Below are 24,005 nucleotides of genomic sequence, written 5' to 3'. Positions count from 1 at the left end.
CGCGTGCAGAGCGCCCCGCGCCCCCCGTGCCCCCCGCGCCCCGTCCCCGAGCTTCAGGCGGGAGGAGGGCCCGGAGGTGGCTGCGGCGGCCCCGCGTGGCCCGACCCGCTTCCTTTGGGGCAGGGTCCAGGGCGCCCCGGGGCCTGTGGGCTCCCGGGCCCTTGGGGTCACGCTCACCTGGGCGCGGCGGGAGCAGGAGGAGCCCCAGGGCCGCGAGGGCGGGCGCCCGGGACAGGAGCTGTGGGGCCGCGGGGCCGGGATCTGCTCTCGGTCAGGGAAGCCCCACGAGGGCTTAGACCCGAGGCCCGGGTGCCGGCGTGTGGCCGCCGCGGGACACGGGGCACAGGACACGCAGCCCGGCCCGGCCCGCCGCCTCCCCGCCTGGGTCTCTCAGGGGTAAATCCTAGGTCTTTATTTTATTTTTATAGATTTCATTCATTTATTCATGACAAACACACAGAGAGGCGGAGACCCAGGCAGAGGGAGGAGCAGGCTCCACGCAGGGAGCCACAGGCGGACTCGATCCCGGGACCCCGGGGTCACGCCCTGGGCCGGAGGCAGCACCAAACCGCTGGGCCCCGGGCTGCCCGATCCTAGGTCTTTAACGGAGAAAGGCCCCCCCACCTGTGCCCCGCCCTCGGCCGCCTCCTGCCCTCGGGGCACGTCCCCTGCTGGTCTGGAACCCCTGGCTCTCGGCCGCCCCACAGAAGGTCCCGGGAGGCGCCTCCCCGGGCCCAGCAGCACCCACCGGCTCAACCGACACATCCTGTCCCCCGCAGCCCAGCCCCGCGCTCAGCTTCACCAGGCGCTTCCACCCCACGGGGCAGGGGCGCCTCCGACCCCAACAGCCCAACCGAGACGGCCCTTCCGCAGCCCCAGGCCCCGCGCCCGCCCCGCCGCTGCTCCTCAGCTCAGGGGCATCCCACCTAATGCCTCCTGCCAAAGAAACGGGCGAATACTTTCCTTTTCCCTCTTTACTCTCCCTTCAACCCAGGAAGCCCCCAACTTTTACCCATTTACCTCTTGAACTTTCAAATAAGACACCACAGCCCCTGCCCAAGCGGAACCCATGAGAACAGTCCCCAGAACCCTTCAGCGGCCTCCTGGCCTCCCTGCCTCCACCCTGCCTCCACCGCAGCCCCTTCTAACCTCTGCTTCCCCCGTTCCTAAGATAATGCCCACAGACCCTACCGGGACCGTAATAGTCCCTGGTTACCCTCCTGCCTTTACTCCCCAGCTCACGCTCCAGGGCGCCGAACATTTTTCTCCCCTCCCTGCTTTTCCTGCTAACTCCTCTTATCCATAAGGTTCCAGAAATCTTCTCCCATTAACCTCCATGCCACCACCCCAAGAGGTCTGGGTAACACGCGTTTTTCTATCTGCGCTCCCGTAGCGCTCGACTTCGGATCATTTTACTGGAAACTCCGCTATAACTGCTTGTTTAATCTGTCATTTGTCTCCTGAGAACGTGATCAGGAAGGACAAACGCGCTGTGTCAGGCTTCCGGCAGACAAATGACCGAAGTCTAACACGACACGAAGAAACTTCCTCATAGGAGCGGAGATGCGTCCGCAGGAGACGTTCCAAAGTCAGGCTGCTCGGAGCTTCTCCTCCGATTGCTTTTAAGTGTGTCAGGAACTAGCATCACAGAAACAAAGGAAGAGGAGCAAGAAAAGCCGGGGACAGAGCGGCCGCGGGTGGGCGCTTGGAGCCGACTCCCCGGGGAGTCCTAGCAGAGAGCAGACAACTGAGCTTCTTCATGGGAGCTCCTCTAGCTACAGTGAATATCCGTCCATTAAAATGTATTTCTTATCTTTTTTGAAGACTGATTTTACGTATGTTGGTATGACTTAATTCAGAAAAAACACGAACACTCCAACATTAATACATGAAACAGGTTTCAGCACAAATTCTAAAAAGCTATTTTGAAAATAAGTGAAACTGCATGCCAATTTACTTTGCTTGAGTTAGTGAACAATAAATATTTGTCAGAAAATATTGCTAAAATGGTTTGTGTCTCATGATACGAACCATACCACCAAAACTGCCAAAAGGTACAAGAGAATTCATTGCCTACAAAAAAAAAAATCCAATTAATTTTGGTTATGCTATTTATTATTTTTTTAAAGATTTCTTTATTTATTCATGAGAGACACACAGAGAGGCAGAGACCCAGGCAGAGGGAGAAGCAGGCTCCATGCAGGGAGCCCGACGCGGGATTCGATCCCGGGACCCTGGGGGGGTCACAACCTGAGGCCAAAGGCAGATGCTCAACCACTGAGCCACCCAGGAACCCTATGCTATTTATTATATAATAATCCCTGAAAAAGAAAGAAATGTACTACATAATCACATTGTTTAGAGCTGACAAAATCTTAGAACCATTTAATAAAAAAACCCTCAACATTTATTTTAAAAACTACCCACTTATTGCTCATCATAAAGCCTGGTAGGCAAATAGGGAGGCTACGTACCACTTTCAAATATGACAACTGTAGTATTTACCAAAGACAGTTGTAAGAAGAAGTCTTTGCTATAGATTAAGACAATATTTTGGAAAGGAAATACAAATTCACACCAAAGTTAATTAGAACACAGTACAATGATTAAGAGCTCATCTTTCCTTTGCTCAACTATTCCATAATTTTAAATGATAAATTAATCCTGCTTATAAACAACTAAAAGTAAGCAATTATCTCCATTAATAACATTTCAAAAGTATAGATATTGGGAAAAAATTAATGAATATCTCCCAAGAACTAATACATGTAATAAAAAAATATAAGACTTCAGAAAGGATCACACACAGATTTAAAAATATGTAGGGTCTCTGACAAGCAAAAGAATGTTAAGTATATTAGATGGAATTATCTAATAGTTCACAAATTGTATTCCTCAGTAAAAATAAAATCTTAGACATATATACAAAACAAAAACTTTTATTACTTGGAAGTTTCAAATGTTAAAAATAAAATTTGAAATTTGGGGGAAATGATATATATAAAGTTTTAGATCATTCAGTGATAGGTAATTTTCTCCTTGTGCATGTTGAAAGCTATGTATTTTTATTAAATTTTATAATAAATTATATCAGATGATATATATTTATACTATAGATTTAGAACAGTAATCACCAACATGTTTTAGATACACCAATACTATTTCTCTATTTATTTTCACTGAAGAGAAAAACATTTTATATTGACTCTGGTGCTATCATTCAATCCAAATATCAGATGGTCATGTCATACCTTGAATTATAAACTGCTTAATTAAATATATTTACAGATTAAATTATCTAGTTTTTGGGACGCCTGGGTGGCTGAGTGGGTTGAACAGCCGACTCCTGATTTCAGCTGGGGTCATGACCCCAGGGTCATGGGATCAAGCCCCAGGTCAGACTCCCACTCAGTGTGGAGCCTGCTTGTCCCTCTCCCTCCGCCCCTCCCTCTGTTCCTCCCCGCTGCTCGTACTCTATCTCTAAACGAGTAAGTAAAATCTAAAAATTAAAAAAACTAAACTATCTAGTTTTAAACAAAACTAATCCTCCCCAAATGGACACCTGGCTTAAAAATATCCCCATAAAGAAATCATGAACTGAAGCAAATGCCAATACCGTAAACAAGAACATTGGATGGCTGATGCTCCCCCTACTTTTGTAGGAGTCTCTGTTCTCCTTCATAAAATGGCTGATAAAGATGACAAATGTTGGAGGGCCTGGGTGGCTCAGGTGGTTAAGCATCCAAATCTTGATTTCTGCTCAGGTCATGATCTCAGGGTTGTGAGACTGAGCATAGTATCAGGCTGCACGCTGGGCATGGAGCCTGCTTAAGACTCTCTCCCCCTCTGTCCCATCCCCATTAAAAACAAAAAGACCAAAAATAATGGTCTAAGAAATGGGCCAAAAATAAATTTAAAAGTTATCAAGAAGTCTATCTGAGATATAGATTTTCATCCACTATGCTTAAAAGCTACATCATAATGGCTCACTGCTTAATCAAAACACTCATTTAAAAACATTGTTTAGGGCACCTAGGTGGCTCAGTTGGTTAAGGATCCGACTTTTCATTTTGGCCTCTTTATTTCCACTCAGGTAATAATTTAGGGTCCTGGGATCCAGTCCTGGGATCCACAAGCTCAGCACTGGGATCCACACCAAGTCTGCTTAGGATTTTCTCTCTCTTTCCCTCTGCCTCTCCCCGACTCATGCTCTCTCTTGCTCTAAAATAAATAAAATCTAAAAAAAACAAACAAACAAAAAAACCACACAAAACCTTACAGCTTCACTAGAGAGAAGCTTTCTATGAACTTTTATTAAAGTTTAAATAGTGTAGGACTGCTAGCATGCTCAAAAAAGTCTATTCTCTTGGCTGTGCTCTTTTCAAATAACAGCAGTCTTTTTCATCTTCTGCAATCAACTTCTAATTTCTGTTCCTACCTTCACATCTAGTTATAAAACACTGACTTAGGAAAGTTCAAGTTGTTTGGTTATTTTGTTTAAATTTATTTTCACTATTACATTTAGTCTTTCACACTAAGACACACATGTCAAATGTATCACACCCTACGGAATAAAAGGAGAGCCATTTCTCACCAGTATAAATTATAAAATTTTTGGCTAAAAGAGTGGCTGAACGTTCCTTGGAAAATCTGCTGTAACTCTGCTATAAATATTCTATATTTTAAAAATTATTTTTAAAAATTTTTAAAAAGATTTTATTTATTTATCCATGAGACAGAGAGAGAGAGAGAGAGAGAGAGAGAGAGAGGCAGAGACACAGGCAGAGGGAGAAGCAGGCTCCATGCAGGGAGCCCGACGTGGGACTCGATCCCAGGACCCCGGGGTCACGTCCTGAGCTGAAGGCAGACGCCAACCGCTAAGCCACCCAGGCGCCCCTATTTTAAAAATCATTAGTGTCCTAGGACAGTACTCAGTACTCTTGTCTGACAAAGGGTTTTCATACAGTTTGAACAAGAAAAAAGTGCAATGGTGATAGCATTCTAAGATTTGTTTTTCTGCTTTTTAAAATTTTAATTTTATTTAAATACAATTAATTAACATATAGCATATTATTAGTTTCAGAGGTAGGATTTGGTGATTTGTCAGTTGTATATAACACCCTGTGCTTATAACATCACGTGCCCCCCTTAAGCTCATCCCTCAGTTGCCCCAACCCTATTCTAAGATAGTTGATATATGTCTTTTCCCATTGGGAACAAAATTGTCACTTCTTACTTCTTCCCCAAAATCTACAAGTAGCTCATTTATGCACATAAATACCAAGGACTATGTAGAGCCCTACTTCTGCCTTGCTATGTTTATAGCAGATACACAAATTATTTCAATGCTCACGTGGAAGATAGAATTTCAGAATGTCTTTAACTGATTTTTCTGCCCCCCTTGATAATTTTTCCTTTGATCTTAATTTTAGACTTCTATGGAACTTGATAGCCCTAGAATTAAAAAAAAAAAAATATATATATATATATATACCAATACATTCCTTGGAAAATCTAACTGAAAGAAAAAAAAACTGAATATGAGTAATATATATTGGAATAACATGAAAAAGAATATGAAAATTTCATTTAAATGGTAAATGTAAAAAAAAAATGGTAAATGTAATTTTAACATCAAACTCATTAGGAGTATTTGAAATATTCAGCCTCTCTTTTAGCCAAAACTCATTTTTTCCTGTATATTTATAATTTATACTGGTGAGACATGGCTCACCTTTTCTTCCCTAGGTTGTGATACCTATGACATATTAAGTATGAAAGACTTATATAATAGCAAAAATTAAGTATTTAATAGAAAACAAAACTAGAAACCCCTGTGGATTTATATTCTAGAATTATAATTCCTGAGGCTGAAAAGCAATATAAATAAAATAAACACAGGTAATTAAGAGATTTTTAATCTCTTTATTAAATACATAAGCATCCTTTAATACATAAAGCATCCTGGATTTTGTTTTTTGGTTTTTTTTTTTTTTAGTTAAATATGTTTGTAACCTTCTAGGTTTGCTCTCAGATGAAACCTATGAAAATATACTGTGGTTATGCAAAACTTCTAAATAGAGTTAAAAATTAATCTAAGTTTTGAAGGCTCAAGGTAGCCGTGCAGAACAAACTACATACACATATGAAAGATAACGCTTTAGGTTTGGCTTATAATCTAGGACTCTGTGGTCCTAAAGTTTCGGTAGTGCAGCGGAATCCCACACAGCCAACAATTCATTGTTGAAGGATTCAGCTTCCTGGCAGGTCTATCCTTTTTATATAAGGTATTTCTAGGACACAAGCATTATTCATATCCTAACGTCATAAATATATTCTTCTGTAATAATTTTCTTTAAATTCCATAATTCCATAGGACCTTCTCACTAACTTAAAATAAAGAACTTACAGCCAAGGAGCTCTCGCCATCATCGTGTCTCATACGATTACGAGCTTGTCTTCTACCATCAGAGATGCTGAGCAAGTCTCTTCCAAAAGGTTCAGAAAAACTTCTCATCATCTGACGCATACTTTCTCGGTGTGCAATAAAGGAGTCACTGTTGAAAATACATATAATCATCCAAGAGTAAGTGTTGGAATTTAAATAATAAACAGGCAGCTAAATACTACAAAGAATTATTTTGAGCCATCTGACATGCTTGTTAGACAGAAGAGTGTAGATGCATCGAATCATCTCACAAAGAACAAAACTGTTCCTTTTTAAAAAAATTTTATTTATTTATTCATTCATGAGAGACACAGAGAGAGAGAGAGGGAGAAGCAGGCTCCCTGCAGGGAGCCCGACGTGGGACTCGATCCTGGGACCCCAGGATCACACCCTGGGGCGAAGGTGGCGCTAAGCCGCTGAGCCAGCTGGGCTGCCCGCAAAAACTGTTCCATTTGCTACCTACTATCATTAATCTATATATAATAAAAATGCACCTTTATTTCTCTCGTACTGTATAAAAGTGACAAATGCAAAGTAACCCATCTCAGGTAGCTTAAGCCAGCACCAAGGGAAATAGCACAAAAAGGACTGAAAAATACTGCCACCAGGTGGAGGTCATTTTAGGCAGCCAATAATATAAATTCTAGTTCAGAATTAGAATTTATTATTTATTTCTTTAACCAATAAAGAATGCCGGCTTTATTTTTTAACTCTTATTTATGAAATAGGAGCACTGTACATTGTCAAAAATAAAGCTACAGATCACCTTTACGAGGCTAACTTTTGTCTCTAAGAACTCTTAATATCAGAAAACATAATAAATGATTTTTACTATCTGAAATAGTAAAAATATTTCCTAAGTCTTAAGATAGCTATTCTCAAGGTTTGTTTTTTTTTTTTTTTTTTTTTTTTAAATTACCAAAGCAACCAACGAACAGGTTAGAAATGCAGACTCTGTTCCCCAACACCACCTCAATCCAATCTGCCAGTTCCGGGTGAGCTTCGCGGAAACGCATCCCTGGTGATCTTACCCCAAGGGGTCCCTTCACCAACCTTTGAGGAATAGCATGTGGTTTCTGCATTAATTAGAACCCGAGCCTTTCTTTCTGAACCCAAGTTTCCACGGCTGTAAAATGAGGCTCATATTGCACATCCTGTTGCTGAGGCCAAAGCAGGGACTCTGAGGTGTCCGGCGGCCCCCAGACTATGCCGCATGTTCACTTCTGTACCTTCTCTTCCTAACTCGTGAACTCCCTATTATTCTAGCATTAAAACTAAATATCTCTCATTTTTAAATAACATTCATATAGAAAAAACATGTTTTAGGCCTTTTTCCATGTGTATAAATATTAGTGTTCTTAACCGATGTTATCCCATTCACCCCAAGTCCCATTCAAGAATGTAAAAGTTTTATCGCCTTACTACAGTGCTTTCCCAGCTTCGCTTCAGTTGGCATGACCCTGACCCGCCGGTCACCTCCCTACTGCTCACCGGAGAACTCGGGCACATCACCGGAGAGCGCCCGTACAAGGGCAGCGGCGCCCCCTAAGACTTCCTCACCTTAGTTCCATCCTCCTTCCATCCTCCTTCCCACTTCTAATTCTAAACTCTAATCTTCTAACGCCATCATGAGGGAGTTCAAAAATTTGATCTTCCCCCAGTAATCCCAGGCAGAAAAAGCTTTTCCTTTGAATTATGCAGTATGTGTATCATAAATGCATCTCGAGCGAGCTCAGATTTAGCCATATCATCACCTTGGAGCTTAAAAAAAATGAAACAAAAACCTTCAAGTGCAGGATTAACAAACCACTTAACTGGATCTGTGCTTGTGTATATAAAGAGGTTTTTGTTTTAATTCAGCTTATTTACATATAATTTAAATATGAGATTTATCCATTTTAATCCTACAGTTAGATGAATTTTGAAAAACGTACATGTCACAACCATGACCACAAAGATTTCCATTTTTTGTCGCAGAACATTTCCATCACCCCCAAAGTTCCCTCTTGCTTCTTTGCAGATAATTACCTCCCTCTAACCCTAGGTACTACCATGAGGGTAGTAAAAAAAAAAAAAAAAAAAAAAAAGGCCGTCGCTATAGTTCCACCTTTTCAGAGTGTCACATAACGAATCACACACAATGCTCTCTTCCCACCTAGCGTAATGCATTGTGAGTCATCCACGTGGGTCCATGATCATCAGTTGATTCCGACTTACCGCAGGGCACGCTGTATGTACGGGATTACATCACAGTGTAATCAGAAAACTGCTTCTAGTTTTTTTCTATTACGAATAAAACTGCTGTGAACATTCATCTACTGTTCTCTGTGTATAGACAGTTTCATTTCTCTTGGGTAAAATAACAAGGAGTGGGATCGTGTGATTGTTTAATTTTATTAAAAATGCTGACCTGAGAGTTCTAGTGCTACATTCTTACTGATAACTGGTATTGTTAGTCTTTTTAATTTTAGCCATTTGTGTGGTGGCATAATAGTATCCTATATATATATACCTATATATATTAAATATTATATATATAAAATACAGATTATATATAAAATATATATATATAGTTTAAAGATTTTATTTATTTATTCCTGAGAGACGCAGAGAGAGAGGCAGAGATGCAGACCGAGGGAGAAGCAGGCTCCACGCAGGGAGCCCGACGCAGGACCCGATCCCGGGTCTCCAGGATCACACCCTGGGGTGAAGGTGTCGCCAAACCCCTGGGCCACTGGGGCTGCCCCCGTATCCTATATTTTGCATGTCATTCAAAGATCTTTGATAAAACATGTGTTCAATTTTTTTCCCTATTTTAAAAAACTGGGTTGTCTTATTATGGACTTATAAGAATTCTTTCTATTTTGTAGACATAAGACTCTTATTAGATATTTGTCTTGTATTTTTCCCTAGTCTTGATCTCGCCTTTTCATTTTCTTAACATTAATTTACTCAGCCACATAGCTATGGGTCTTTGTTAGACTCATAGTCTTCAGTTTTCACCAGACTATGACCTTTCTGTAGTAGTCTTATTTCTGACTTAGTTTTCTATCTCCACCTTTCCCTTCATCTTTAATTTCAATTCTCATAACACTTTAAGTATTTCTATAAGCTGCTTTCAATTATTTTTAGATTAAGGGCAAGTACAATTTTTAAAATGAAGGAAAAAGGGCATCCTGGTGGCTCAGTGGTTTAGCGCCGCCTTCAGTCCAGGTCGTGACCCCGGGGTCCTGGGATCGAGTCCCACGTCGGGCTCCCTGCATGGAGCCTGCTTCTCCCTCTGCCTGTGTCTCTGCTTCTCTCTCTCTCTATGTCTGTCTCTATTAATAAATAAATAAAATCTTTAAAAAAATGGACAGAATTAGAACAGGGAGTTGAAGTAGATCATCTGAGGGAAGTATGGTTAAAAAAAGTAAATTGTGTTATTTTAATGTACCTTCTGAATTTCCTGTGTGAAAGTTAAAAGGCTTCCATTTTTTATTTTATATTTTCTAATATGAGAGATTTAGTTGCTGTTTTCTCACAAAATGTTTTTGATATTATTGAATTTAATTTTAGTTAGGAATATTTTTTTTTAATTTTTATTTATTTATGATAGTCACACAGAGAAAGAGAGGCAGAGACACAGGCAGAGGGAGAAGCAGGCTCCATGCACCGGGAGCCCACATGGGATTTGATCCCGGGTCTCCAGGATCGCGCCCTGGGCCAAAGGCAGGTGCCAAACCGCTGCGCCACCCAGGGATCCCTAGTTAGGAATATTTTAAACTTGATTATCTAGTCTCTGGTAAACGAATGACCTCACTAATTCATACGAGGGGTAGGCAGCTTCTAAGACGGCCCCAATGATTCCCTTTCCCTCAAGGATGGGCTGGATTTACTGACTCGTCTCTAATAGAACTAATAGAACGTGGCTTCTGGTTGGGTATTGTCTCAGCAAGATGACTCGCTCGGGGGCAGGCAGCTGCCATGCTGTGAGGTGGCCTGGGAGGCCCTCATAAATGAGCTTGGAAGCAGACGTTGGAGACCAGTCAACAACCATATCAAACAACTGGGAAGTAAATCTTCCATCAGTCAAGCCTTGACTCACAACTTGATGCGGCGTCTTAAGAAGCCCTGAGTCAGAACCACCCAGGTAAGCTGCTCTTGGATTTCTAACCAACAAAAAAATGATATAATAAATGTTTATCACTTTAAGATACTAAATTACAGCAGCAATAGATAACCAACACATTACGTCCCAAGGAACGGTGCATAACACATCTAAAACTGCCCCCATTCTGAGTCTTCAATTTTGTTGGTTTTTATCTAAAGACTGGGAGGGAAATGAATGCAAATCTATAAAAATAAGTAGTTTATCTGTAGGTCTATTTCAGCAATGTGAGAACTTTTTTTTTTTTTTTTAATTTTCACCAAATTTTGAGACTATGTTTGGGATGGTACAAATAAAATACAAGCTTCTACAAACCTCAGGAGGATGAGATTTCTCAGACAGGCGGTCTTACTCAAGAGCAGTTGAAACTGAGGCACAAGAAGCCCATGAAACTGTTGATTAGAAGACATCAGTCTTGTGTATCACAACAGTTGGGCCAGAGAAAGCCAACTCTGGTGTAACCGAGTACCCCTTCTCCAATCAGAAGTCACTAAGGAAGACGTTCAGAACTGCAGGTTTCACTGCAATGCTCCTCTATGTAGCATGTACCAGGTGAGTGAGACTTTAAAAATGGTACGCAAATCTCCCCCCAAAATGGTGGAGAAGCCATCTGATATACAGAATGGTTCAAATTCAATAAACACGTAGCATGTACACTGTGTGTCAAGCACAGAAGTTGACTACCGGTCTAGAGGAACATATAGCCTGACAGAGAAATGACACTCGTATGTTCTTAAAATTAAGATGATAGGATTTGGATATTATATTCGTTTAGCTAATGTAAGAAATTGCCATAAATCTGGTGATTTAGGGATCCCTGGGTGGTGCAGTGGTTTAGCACCTGCCTTCAGCCCAGAGCGTGATCCTGGAGACCTGGGATTGTGTCCTACGTCGGGCTCCCGATGCATGGAGCCTGCTTCTCCCTCTGCCTGTGTCTCTGCCTCTCTCTCTCTCTCTGTGTGACTATCATGAATAAATAAAAATTTGAGATAAATAAATAAATAAATAAATAAATAAATCTGGTGATTTAAAACAACATATTAGGAGGCGCCCGAGTGGCTCAGTCACTTAAGCATCTGCCTTCAGCTCACGTTGTGATCCCAGGGTTCTGAGGTCAAGTCCCAAGTTGGGCTCCCTGCTCAGCAGGGAGCCTGCTTCTCCCTCTCCCTCTGCTCCTGCTTTTTCTCAAATAAATAAATAAATAAACAAAATCTTAAAAAAAAAAAAAAAAAGAAACACCAACATCAAATTTACTCTTTTACAATTCAGGAGATCCGAAGTCCAGAATGGCTACAATAAAGGTGTCGGCAGGCCTGGCTTCCTTCTGGCGTCTGTAGGGGAAATTAGTTTCCTCCTTGCTTTTTCAAGCTTCGGGAGACTGCCCGTGTTACTTGGCTTGTGGCTCTCTTTTTTTCCATTTTCAAAGCCAGCAGCATAGCATCTTCAAATCTGACTCATATTTAAAGAATCCTTGTGATTATATAGAGTCCACCTGGGTAACCCAGGTTACTCTCTTAAGATTATTCTAAAGTGATTAATAATCTCAATTTCATCTGTATCCTTCATTCCTCCTTGTCAGGTAAAATATTCACAAATTCTGGGGACTGGGACATGGACATCTTGGGGGGAAGGGAACTATTCCACCTACTACAGATATATTCCTAAAATCACATTATTTAAAGCAATTTCCAACTGTTCCTTCCAGTCTGTATAAAATAGTCTTAGAAGATTGAAATGCTATAAAATACAGCCTGTGATTAACCTGGCATTAGAACACGAATGGGGTGTCCATGACTGATGATTAAGACAGTCCTAAAGAACATAAACCTAAATTACGAGAAGCCAAGAGATCCTGAAAGCATCAGCTCCTAAAGTATCCACCCCAATGGCAGCATCTTCTCTGCACTGAATGGCCTGATTTGCAACCATTATTTTTTCTTATAATTCAAGGTGACTTTTGAGGTCCTTTCTTACACTCTAGATGATGACAAAGAAAAAAAAAAGTAATCCTAAAAAAAGAAAAGAAAAGAAAAGAAATCTTTACCAATGAAAACTACTCTCTGCTCTTAATGAAGCAAAGCAAGGCGTTTACTCTACTTCCGGCCCCACCCAACCCATGTCCTGAGACTCCGAGTTACGGTCCCCTTCCCTTCAGCAGTTCACACCTTCCAGGGGTCATGCACACCCGTACCCTATACTACAGTCACTTTATTTTACGGATGCCCCCTTCCTCCCTATCACTTCTGCATTAAAACTCCAAGGATGCCCTCAACCTTCTGTTTACTGAAACCCAAAGCTCATTCCTGGTCCTTGAACACTCAGCAGCAATGCACTGTTCAGAGTCTTGTTGGATAAAGGTCTCCTTTACACTCTCCTTTGATTTTCCATTTTCCTTCTCACCCTTGACAGAGCTTCCTGAGTGTTACAGGTAGAGATACCTATTGGTCCGGATGTTGACTGGCGCTGGTTACTTCTGGCTTTCATCTTTCCTTTGCAAATATTTTCAAATTTTGCGAGTGACATTAAAATGTTCAAAAGTACTGTCTCCTAAAGACATACAGTTCCCAACTTACGATGGCTTGACTTAACGACTTTTGGAATTACGATGGTCTGACAATGCTACACATGCGGCGGAAACCGTACTTTGAGTGTTGATCATTTCCTGGGTGGCAGCACGTGGTACCATGCTCTCCCCCGGTGGTGCGGAGCAGCAGCAGCAGCCACACGCTCCTGAAGGCCGACAACCCATACACGGGTGACCACTCCGTACCCCTCCGACCATCCCATTGTTTATTCCAGTACAGGATTCAATAAATTACATGAGATTTCAACAATTTACTGGGAAGTAGGCTTTATGTTGGATGATTTTGCCCAACTGTAGGCTAATGTAAGTGTTCTGAGCATGTGAAAGCAGGCTAGGCTACCATCGGGTTCAGTGGCTTAGGTGAATTAAATGCATTTTCAAATTACATAATTCCCTATTGACAGTGGGGTTACCAGGATGCATGTAACTCCATCTTAAAATGAGGGAGATCTGTACTTTCTCCGGGCTTTACCCTTTGTTGCCTCTGTGGGACTATTCCTGTTTTTTTTTTTTTTTTTTTTTTGGGGGGGGGGGGGGACTATTCCTTTTAACTTGCACATGCTTAAAAATCACTGGAGGTACTTATTAAAATGCAGATTCCTGAAGCCTACACCCGAGGATTTTTGATTCATCATATCTGGGGCATGGCCCAATAATCTGCATTTAAGCAAGCTCTTCTATTAATCCTAATGCTGACTTCCAAGAACCTCACATGAACAAACACTAGTGTACTCCTCCACTACTTTATCAAGGACCTCTAGTTCAATTTCTACTTGTTTTGATACAAATGGTCTCCACGTATCTCACAAATATTTACTGGATACCGATGTAAAAGGCAGGATACCGATGTGCCAGGAAGTGGGAACAGAGCCCTGACCTTTTTAGGGCTAAAGCCAATTTTCAACTTCCTGTTGGCCAGGAAGTTGTAATACTTTCTAAAATACTCAGAGTATAAATTACAAATAAAAATAACTTTTGGACACTAGCCTACTACCATCACAGCAAGTCCTCACCATTTCCAACGCGGTCTTTTCCCTAGGCCCTCTCTTCCTCTTTATGTCTCTTTTTCTATCAAAGGCACAGCCATTATTCTCCAAGTCATCCAAATTCAAAACATCAGGACTGGGCTGGACGTGAGTCGGGTTTTTATCGGTCCTGTGCTACCTTCAGGAGGAAAAGGGTGAACTCTGGTTCCAGGGGAAGAATAAAGGAGGTGGCGAGTGCTTTGGTTCAGTCTCCCTCCATCGAGAAAGATGGACATTGGTTTGGTTCTGAATAACCATGAGCTCTTGTCTCTTGCTATTTTCTGGATTCTAGCATCTAACTTGAGCACAGTACCTTTTCAGGAGTCCTATCGAAGGCTCTTTCACACACAAACTGAAACAATGCTTATCCGGGCAGAGAAATCTAGATCGTTTTCCCTCACCATTTGGAGGACGTACATTGCTTCGCCTTCTTCCTAGCGTTAAGGTGAGCGTGACGACAACCTGGTTCTCATTCTTCCTAAAGAGTCCATGCTCTCTGGAAGACCCAGGATTCTTTCCTATTTTTTAATCTGTTGAAATTATTATGCATCCAGGTATAGAATTTTTTTTTAAAAATCCTCACACCCCTCAAGTTTCCCTTTCCAATGTGCAGTCTGAGGATTTCAGGCTTTGGTCTTAGAAGTTGTTCTTAAACGGTTTCTTTCTTTGCGTGTCACTCTTTTATCTGTTCCTTCCTTGCAGAACTTTGAATCTTCTGGGATTTCGTCCCATCTGTTAGAAGATTCCTCGGTTGCTAATTTAGTCTTGGGTCATGAAAATCCTGCGTAACTCCCCGTGTCACTTCTGTGGAGCACCGGGCCGGGCAGCGGGCGGCGGGGAAGGGCCCCGCGGGGGCCCCGGGAGCGTCCGGGCTTCTGGTGCGGCTTTGGCCGGTCCCCCAAGTTCAAACTGCAGTTTGTCTCCTACGCCGCCACCACCACGAGCCCGTGATCGACTCTCTTCGGCCCGACTCAGTAAAGTGAATGTGGGGAGCCGCCGTGGTGGGGATGCGCACCTACCTCGCCGGCTCCATCCGATCCGCTGCAGCACTTCCAAGCAGTGACTATTCAACTATTTTATCATTTTTCTTTTAAGTGCTCTTCACTATCTCCTACTTTCTCTCAAAGAGGGGAAATTCTTAAAAATTCAAGTTAAAATTAGTCTTGGTATTCTTATTAGTCCTTTTTAGAAGACTATTGATAATAAAACGACATAAAGAAAATATTGTCTTTTCTGCTAGATTAAAGCTTCTTGAGGAAAAGGAACGAAGCTCCCTTGCTCACTCCACCATCCAAAATTAGCCCGCAGCTGTTTCTTTACTAACTGATGGATAACAACCAAAAAAGGATCGGAAAAGAGCCATTAAGAACTTTTCAGCACTTTTAAAAGAATTTAAGTGGAGTATTATGCTGCCTTTAAAAGAGCAAGGCAGGTATTTAGGCGCTGACGTGGAAGGATTAACAGGACATACCGCGTACCTCCATCTGTATAAAGAAACTCACGTTTGAGGGCCGAAGGTGAGAGGCAGTTTGGTTTGTTTGGTTTCAGTAGGCTATTTTATTGAAATACAGAACATCAGAAAAGAACATAAAGATAATTGTATAACTCATTGAACATTTTTTTCTATCTTAAGCATTTTTAAACGCACAGTTTACTGTTAGGTATATTCACGTTGTTGTGTGGGCGAGTCTTTTAACCACGTACGCATCTGTACCTTCGGTTTTTGCCATAAGCACGTATTACATATTCCAAAAACACACTTTTGAAAATGTAAAGCACCTTGATACTTTACATAATAAGGTATTAATTACCAAATGTTGGAGGTTACTGAATTTTAAGATTTCTAAACAATTTTAATGTCTTAGAGTGCACATGTAAATATGGAAAATTGACATGGGAAAAGAGTCCTACAATTCCAAATCATATGCAAATGTTCACTCCAGTCTGTATAAACATGATTTTCTTCCTTAATAGTAATAAAGCTTATCTCTTAGCAATCCCACTAAAGTGCTGTAAAATAAAGCATGCCAATTTATCTTATTCTGTGAAAACCCTAAGAGTATATTTGTCAAAGTGTGGTGAGATGCTACTAAATTTTATGTTTTAATAAAGTACTGTTTCCCAGCTGTTATTAGTTAGGTATTAGTTTTAATACATTAAGGCACAAACTGTACTCCAAAAACATTGAGTAGTTCTGAAGCCTTATTGCCTTAATTAAACTTGGGACACAGCTTCTATAAACTGAATGTAGAAATTTGTTACATAGATTGTTTGAATGATTGACTCTACCATATATGGTGCAACGGTGAATGTTTTTAACTTATTTAAAGAATTTTAAAAAATTTATTCATGAGACAGAGAGAGAGAGAGGGAGGGAAAGAGGCAGAGACACAGGCAGAGGGAGGAGCAGGCTCCACGCCCGGAGCCCGATGTGGGACTCGATCCCCGGACCCCAGGATCACGCCCTGGGGCGAAGGCAGTGCTAAACCACTGAGCCCTCCAGGGATCCCTAAAGAATATTTTTTTTAACTACTGTGGTTAACTAAATTAAATCGCTGCTTTGCAGTTCAGAAACACATGATCTCAGCAGTGATGTCTTACTAAAAATAAAGAACAAGGTGTCAACAGTTCCATCACCCACAAGTTAATCTTCTCAGAAAGCAGTGCCATTGCCCAGGCACACTTGATGGTATTACAAAGTATTAAAAAAATAAAAAAGATGTGTATTCTCTAAATAAATCTAATAGGGTGGCTGTATATGCGAGTGTTTCTAGACTGCTTTATTCTACGGATCTGTTTATTCTTGTCTAGAAACAACTGTTATATAGAAAAAGATAGTTAGCAATGACTTCAATATAAATAGCAGGTCCTCTGCATACCTGACCAACGTGGTCGTTTCCAACCACCTTCGCATTAGGACCACTGCGGGTCAGGATGAGTGATAACCACTTTACAATCACACATTGGACAAATCCATACTCTAAACATTGTAACATGCCAGTGCTCTTACTTCTCCATTTCCTCTCCTGCCATAACTCTCTTGTCCTCTACCTATCAATCCACTTAGGGAACACTGCTGTACTTTCCAGCCTCTTCCCGGCTCACTGACAAATTTTATGCAAAGTCATAAGAAAAGAAAAAGTGCTCTCTCCAGTGTGTGCAGGCTGAAGATACTCTTATTGCAAGAGAATACAAAAATTTCTACAGGAAAACCCAATTTTCTTAACCAAATTAGTAACTGAATCTCTCAGAATGAAGAGTCACTTTAGGTAAATGTTGAGTATTAACTGGAAAAATGTAATTATGCTAAATTCACTCAGTAAATATAATAAAATGAAGACACCAGACATTAGCTTTATTTAGATATTATACATCTTTCATTCCTTCCAACTAAAAACAAACTCTAACAAACAAGTGGGACGCTCAGTGGGTGAGCGTCTGCCTCTGGCCCAGGGCGTGATCCTGGAGACCCGGGATCGAGTCCTGCGTCGGGCTCCCTGCATGGAGCCTGCTTCTCCCTCTGCCTGTGCCTTTGCCTCTCTCTCTCTCTCTGTGTCTCTCATGAATAAATAAATAAAATCTTTAAAAATAAAATAAAATAAAATACACTGGAAATACCCGCAGAAATAGAGATGGATAAAGTAAGTATAAATTTTGAAACTCTGGTGACAGATAGACAATTCTTATACTTCTGTAGCACATGTCTGAAATGTTTCGTTAAAAAATCTTAAAGAACATAAAGAAACAGAACTATGTGAAGTTAGAGGATTTCATACCACCTGATGGTTTATTTATTTTTTTAATTTTTATTTATTTATGATGGAGAGAGAGAGAGGCAGAGACACAGGCAGAGGGAGAAGCAGGCTCCATGCACCGGGAGCCCGACGTGGGATTCAATCCCGGGTCTCCAGGATCACACCCTGGGCCAAAGGCAGGCGCCAAACCGCTGCACCACCCAGGGATCCCATCACCTGATGGTTTAAAGTGGATGATTCAGGAGACAGTCCTTTTGCTTAGAGCTCCATATTCACTGGACATTTACAGCTTAGAAAATGGGTACAAGTGTAGAGATTAAAATGTTCATTCTTACTAATATGCAGTCACTTAAGAAAGCCAGTCAACTTGCCCTTTAGATTCAATTGCAAGGAAGAAACATGCTTCAGAGAATGCTAGATTTTGTTCTGTGAATAAGTGAGAATTACGTAGCTATTATTTTCCCAAAGAAACGTAAAATTTAGTGAGATTTATTTTTCTGATCGCATTATAATTGGGCTACAGATTCAACAACTAAATGTGGCTCATTTAACATGTTGCCCAGGTTTTTCTTTATTTAAATAGAAGTAGGTATATTTATATGTAGAGTGTAGAACAACCGTTAAAAACATCTTTATTTTTTGAGTGACGTGAACAAAAGCCTGCTTGTTGGGAAAAGCATTAAGACAAAGTGGCACTCGCAGTCTGGCTTTTGCACCTGTCTGAGCCATTCAGGAAGAAATCTGGCTGGGCCTGAACTGAGATCAATTCTTGTCTACCCAGAACACCAGCTGCTCAGAGATAAAGACTTTAAAAGTTCTCTTGTTCAAGCCTGGATTCTTTTCTATCAAAGCCAAAAATCTCTTGTGGTAGCAAGGAGCTATTTTATTACTTTTATTTTATTTTATTTTTTTTAAAGATTTTATTTATTTATTCATGATAGTCACAGAGAGAGAGAGAGGCAGAGACACAGGCAGAGGGAGAAGCAGGCTCCATGCACCGGGAGCCCGATGCGGGATTCGATCCCGGGTCTCCAGGATCGCGCCCTGGGCCAAAGGCAGGCGCCAAACCGCTGCGCCACCCAGGGATCCCTATTTTATTACTTTTAAAAGTAACCTGATGCAAAGTTTCTTTTCTCAGGTGAGAAGTCAATCATTTTCATATTTTTCTACCTATTTATATTATTCTCTTGAAAATTAATGTTTCATTCCAGGAAAATAAATTGGAAATATGACGAGGCTTTATAAAGTTCACGCATTATAAACCAATCATTTCATATATATAACCTAATAAACTAATCTGATGTAATAATTTGAAATGTGGTTAAAGATTTATATGAAAAAGATTCTTTGTACATCCACAGGATCCAATACTTTGCAGACACTAAATTCATACTTTCAAGAATATCTAAAGACGAGGAAAATGATTGTGGTATATGTAGAGGAAAAACTGTGCTTATGCTCCTAAAGCTTTGTTTTAATTTTGGAAAATATTTTTCATATATGGTAATTGGAAACAAAATACACCAAAAAGATAAAATCTTGGTTGCATGATTTCTTTTTACCAAACTTTCTACAGTTTTCAGATTTTCCACGAGGATGCATTTTCATTTAAATCAGGAAACATTTACTTCCGCTGTTACGATGGCCATCCTACCTTCTTTAGGACTGCTGACCAAAACACAACCAATCGGAACGAAAGTTGGCACCGTATGTGCGTTCTCTACTCCTCCTCTCACAAGCTATCACAAAATAAAATTTTTAAGACTCTCTCAAATATGCAAACATATGGATCAGTTATTTTATTTGGCCAGTATCATACTTTGGGAACCAGCAATACATTGTTCTTTATCCACAAGGGCCTTCGGTCATTGGCGCGAGTCCCAGTCGTCAAGGAAGTCCCCTGCATGGACACGGTGGCAGCAGGAGCCTGTCGGCAGATGGTTCTCCCTGTTGACCCTAAAGAAATGATCCCTAGGTCCAATGGGGTGTGCAAGTCTATAGGGACACGCCCGGGTGAGCAAGTGTGGACTCTAGAAGTGAAGCCTGGCACGTCCCAGAGAAGCCAGAGGCCCCGCCGGGCACCTCCCGAAGCCTAAGGACGCGGGCAGCGCGCCTTGCGGCTCCACCCGAACTCCTGATTTCCCCACCGTTTAAAAGCACAGCTTAAAGTGGTGGTGTGCGGAAGCCTTTTTTAAAAATTTTTTTAATTGTATTTATTTATTCCTGAGACCCAGAGAGAGAGGAGGGCCCCAGGCAGAGGGAGCAGCAGGCTCGGGGGGAGCCCGACGGGGCCTCGATCCCGGGACCCGGGGCACGGCCTGGGCCGGAGGCGGACGCCCCACCACGCGGCCCGGGCCCAGCAGAAGCCTTAATATTAAGGGGGCCCTAGGGATGGCTACGGCGCCCCCATCCCAGGAGTACCCCCTTACTTTCCTGTGGATTTGTACGATGCTCACAGGATAGAACTAAGCATTACGGTGGGACTCGGTGCGACCAAATGGCCTTCCTGGATCCCCCACGGCGTCATGATCACGTTGTCTCCTGGGCCCTACGTGGTTTGTCCCTAATGAACCACAGACGCCCTAAGGTCTACCCTAGGAAATCTGTCAGTTCAAGGCTCCTAGTACCTCATTCTATCAAATATGACCCTGAAATCTTCAAAGTTCATTTATAAGAAATACCTATATTGCAATATTTCTGAGAAATTTTTTAGGTGCTAAAAATCACAGTAGGCGTGAGGTGTCTTAGCATAAAATGGGATCCTGAAAATCAAAACCTTAAATTTCAGCTGAGTACTTTCAAGCTGCCTTTATTAAATGATTAAAATTGGAGGTTTAGGCTGCAGGCTACTAATTAGCACTAAACCATGTCATCTGGGCGAAGACGACTTCAGACTTGAAAACAAGGATGGGCGTAACCCTGAACACCCATTGCTCACAAAAGTTTATTTAGAAAGGTGATTTTGTGTCCTCTTTATTGACAATATTCCCAATCAAGAAAATATCAGTCAAGGCCCATGTTGTACATGGAATATATTCACTTTCAACTCAGTCAGTAAGTCAAAGCCAGTGTCCTTCAACTACCTCCAAAGTATAAAATGAAAACATTTCTTAAATTTAAAAAGATTATAGATATTTAAGTTTTAGCTCCTGCTAAAAGCAAAGAAATAGAAAAAGTAATATCTTGTGAATATATGCAGGGGTTCTTTGACCAAAGACTAGTCATACATATGGTGCCCTGAAGGAAAGGCTAGTGATGTATAATTAAAAATAAGGCTCACAGATTTGCCGACCTGCTTCTGAGCCTTTAATATCTAATAGCTCATACGTGGTAACATAGATATCCTTCGTAGACTCGCGTGATCAGACTTTTTATTTCTGTAGCTCAGGATTCAAAGTTCATGTTTCTGCACAATGTAGAAACTTTTAGACTCTACCAGATACAAATAATCAATATTTTTAGGATATAGGATACTAAAATCATTTGAACCTCTAATTAATTTTCCTGTCCATACATAAGTATTATTTCTATTTTTCCTGAGTGAATATAAATGGGAAAGATAGAAAGGACCATGGTTACATGTCAGCCGGTCTTTCAGTCGTCACTCTCTGTAGCCTTCTTCAAATGCAAGCAGCCATATCATAAAAATTTAGGATAAAATTATTGTAATTAACTTTATAAAACAGATTCATGTTTATAATTTCGTTGCTCCACATTTACCTATATAGAGAGTAAACATAATGCGGTGGGGACGGGGGCGGCCGGGGAGGAAAGTTACTCTCAACATTTACCTTGAGAGTAAACCACGTGCCAGAAGTGCCAGCTTTTAGCTTTTGTGTTTTGAACCAAATTACAAGCATTAGTTACTTAAAAAGGTATATATGAAGGTATGCTATATGGCATTTTTTTTTTTATATGGCAACTTTCACCGAATTTCATTCAGCTCTGCAACATCAGGTGCGAAAAAAAGTTCCAGATATTTAAAAAAACCCACTAAATTTCAACATATCACTTACAAAGTTTCCTTTTAATTTTCTGATGAAACAGTTAAGGTGCAACATTTAGGGCAAACGCTGAAAATGAACATATTTAAATTCAAGACTACAGATTTTAATTGTTTTCTTTTTTTAAATTTTTTTAAAATTTTTATTTATTTATGATAGGAGAGAGAGAGAGAGAGAGAGAGAGAGAGAGAGGCAGAGACATAGGCAGAGGGAGAAGCAGGCTCCATGCACCGGGAGTCCGATGTGGGATTCGATCCCGGGTCTCCAGGATCGTGCCCTGGGCCAAAGGCAGGCGCCAAACCGCTGCGCCACCCAGGGATCCCTGTTTTCTTTGTTTTACTCAAATCTTTTAAATATCTGACAATTTGATTACAGTACTTTACCAGTCTCAAATTATTTAATAATTCTAATTTTATATCCAAAAAGTATTCGTCTGCCCACTTTGGAATAATCAGTAGATTAGTAGAGTGCGCTTGTATCGATATCCTGGATACTGAACTAGTGGTTATTTAGACGATGGTGGTGTTCAAGTTAGAAAGTGTCAACATCAACAACGGCCTATGTTGAACGCAAATGCTTTCAGCATCAACTAAATACAAGATTAGCTACGACACAGAGTGTAAAGGACACCAGGTTCTCGTGAAACTATACTCACGGAGTACTTTCTACATGTCAGATACTAAGTCGGCAGTAAAGGCCCCGGTGACACGTACTGACAGCAACAGGGCTGACAGTCACACACAGGGTGAGCGTGCGACCCTTCCGCGTTAAGGTCAATGAATGATTTGACAAAGAGTCTATAACCTTTAAGAATTTCTTGTGCTGGACTGACATTAAGTGACGGACACTCATTCGGCCTGGGGTCAGAGTAAAGGGGTGGGTCAAGTGACAGATTACTTGAAATAAAGAGAAACTCACACTTTCTTCCTCCCCCGCCGTCCTGTCCCCACCGCAGGATGTTTACTCTCTCCAGGTAAATGTGGAGCAACGAAAATATAAGCATGAATTTGTTTTATAAAGTCGATTACAATAATTTTATCTTAAATTTTTGGGAGATGGCTGCCTGCATTTGACAAAGGCTACGGAGAGTGACGACTGAAAGACTGGCTGACATGCAGCCGGGTCCCCCCATCCTAAGCACAGGGAGGTGCTCTTTGATGTGTGCCTACTATTTGTGGTCTGTTACTATTTATGACCCTGACTCTTGGGTTCATCACCTTTACTCAGACAGTTACCAAGAGTTTAAGTTACACTTTTGCTCCACGTTTTAAAGAAGGAACTAATTATACACTCACAGTTTAGTTAAGGCCATCGCTGTTTTTGATATAATTGAGGACATAATGCAACTCAAAAGCCGCCTATCATAATCTTCTTAACGATGACCCGTTGTAGTGATGTCATAATTACATAAGAATCATTTCAACAGCTCACTTAGTCTATGGATATATTCAGTCCCTACTGTCAGAGGCTTTCAAAAGAGCAAATCATAATATAGCACAAAATGTCATATTTGTTAAAATGCATCAATTGTAAATGTCCCAACAACTCGTAACAAGTCAACTCAAACAGCATACTACGTTTGCCTGAATCCACACACCCCATAACTTGTAATTCACAACCTTTAAAATGAAATATATTGTATTTCTCTACGTTCACCATTTTATCTTTTACCGTTAATTATTTCAATTGTCACTTTCATGTTATTGGGTTTAAAAATAGTACTAACACCTGCAAGCCAACACAAAAGTTTCCTTTAGAAACAACAACGAAGTTTTTAAAGTTGACGGTTTCAAACTTAAAAAAATGTTTCCGAGTTGCATAGATAGAAATATATCTGATCTATATAGAATAGATCAAAATATTAGGAGGCCAAGTCTCACAAATCTTCCTGTGTCAGGACTCCAACTAGATTGTGTTACCACTTTTGTATAATCTCCAAAGGAAGAACTAAAACAAAAAACTCGAAAAAGACACACACAAGAAAACTCGATTACAAACTTCTTAATTACAAACTGATTAAGTCCTGGATGCTTTCTTCC

The 24,005-nt window shown here is 41.0% G+C and overlaps 1 protein-coding gene across 12 annotated transcripts in view; it reads right to left on the bottom strand.

Annotated features, from left to right (window-relative positions):
* The window catches only part of MLF1 (myeloid leukemia factor 1), a 35,483-nt gene that overhangs the window by 10,114 nt on the left and 1,364 nt on the right, over positions 1-24,005 (bottom strand). For 6 of the 12 annotated variants that reach the window (XM_038571303.1, XM_038571304.1, XM_038571305.1 and 3 more), the window contains exons 2-3: positions 6,410-6,557; positions 2,032-2,073 (exon numbers count right to left, since the gene is read on the bottom strand). In XM_038571303.1, the coding sequence (XP_038427231.1) occupies positions 2,032-2,073; positions 6,410-6,557 (190 nt within the window). Of the gene's footprint in view, positions 1-2,031; positions 2,074-6,409; positions 6,558-15,709; positions 15,727-24,005 lie in introns of those variants that run through there. The other 6 variants (XM_038571306.1, XM_038571308.1, XM_038571314.1 and 3 more) reach the window with 2 other exon arrangements.

The sequence above is a fragment of the Canis lupus genome, chromosome 23 (assembly GCF_011100685.1).
Source record: "Canis lupus familiaris isolate Mischka breed German Shepherd chromosome 23, alternate assembly UU_Cfam_GSD_1.0, whole genome shotgun sequence".
NCBI classification, from domain to species: Eukaryota; Metazoa; Chordata; class Mammalia; order Carnivora; family Canidae; genus Canis; species Canis lupus.
This window is presented reverse-complemented; position numbering and strand designations above follow the sequence as displayed.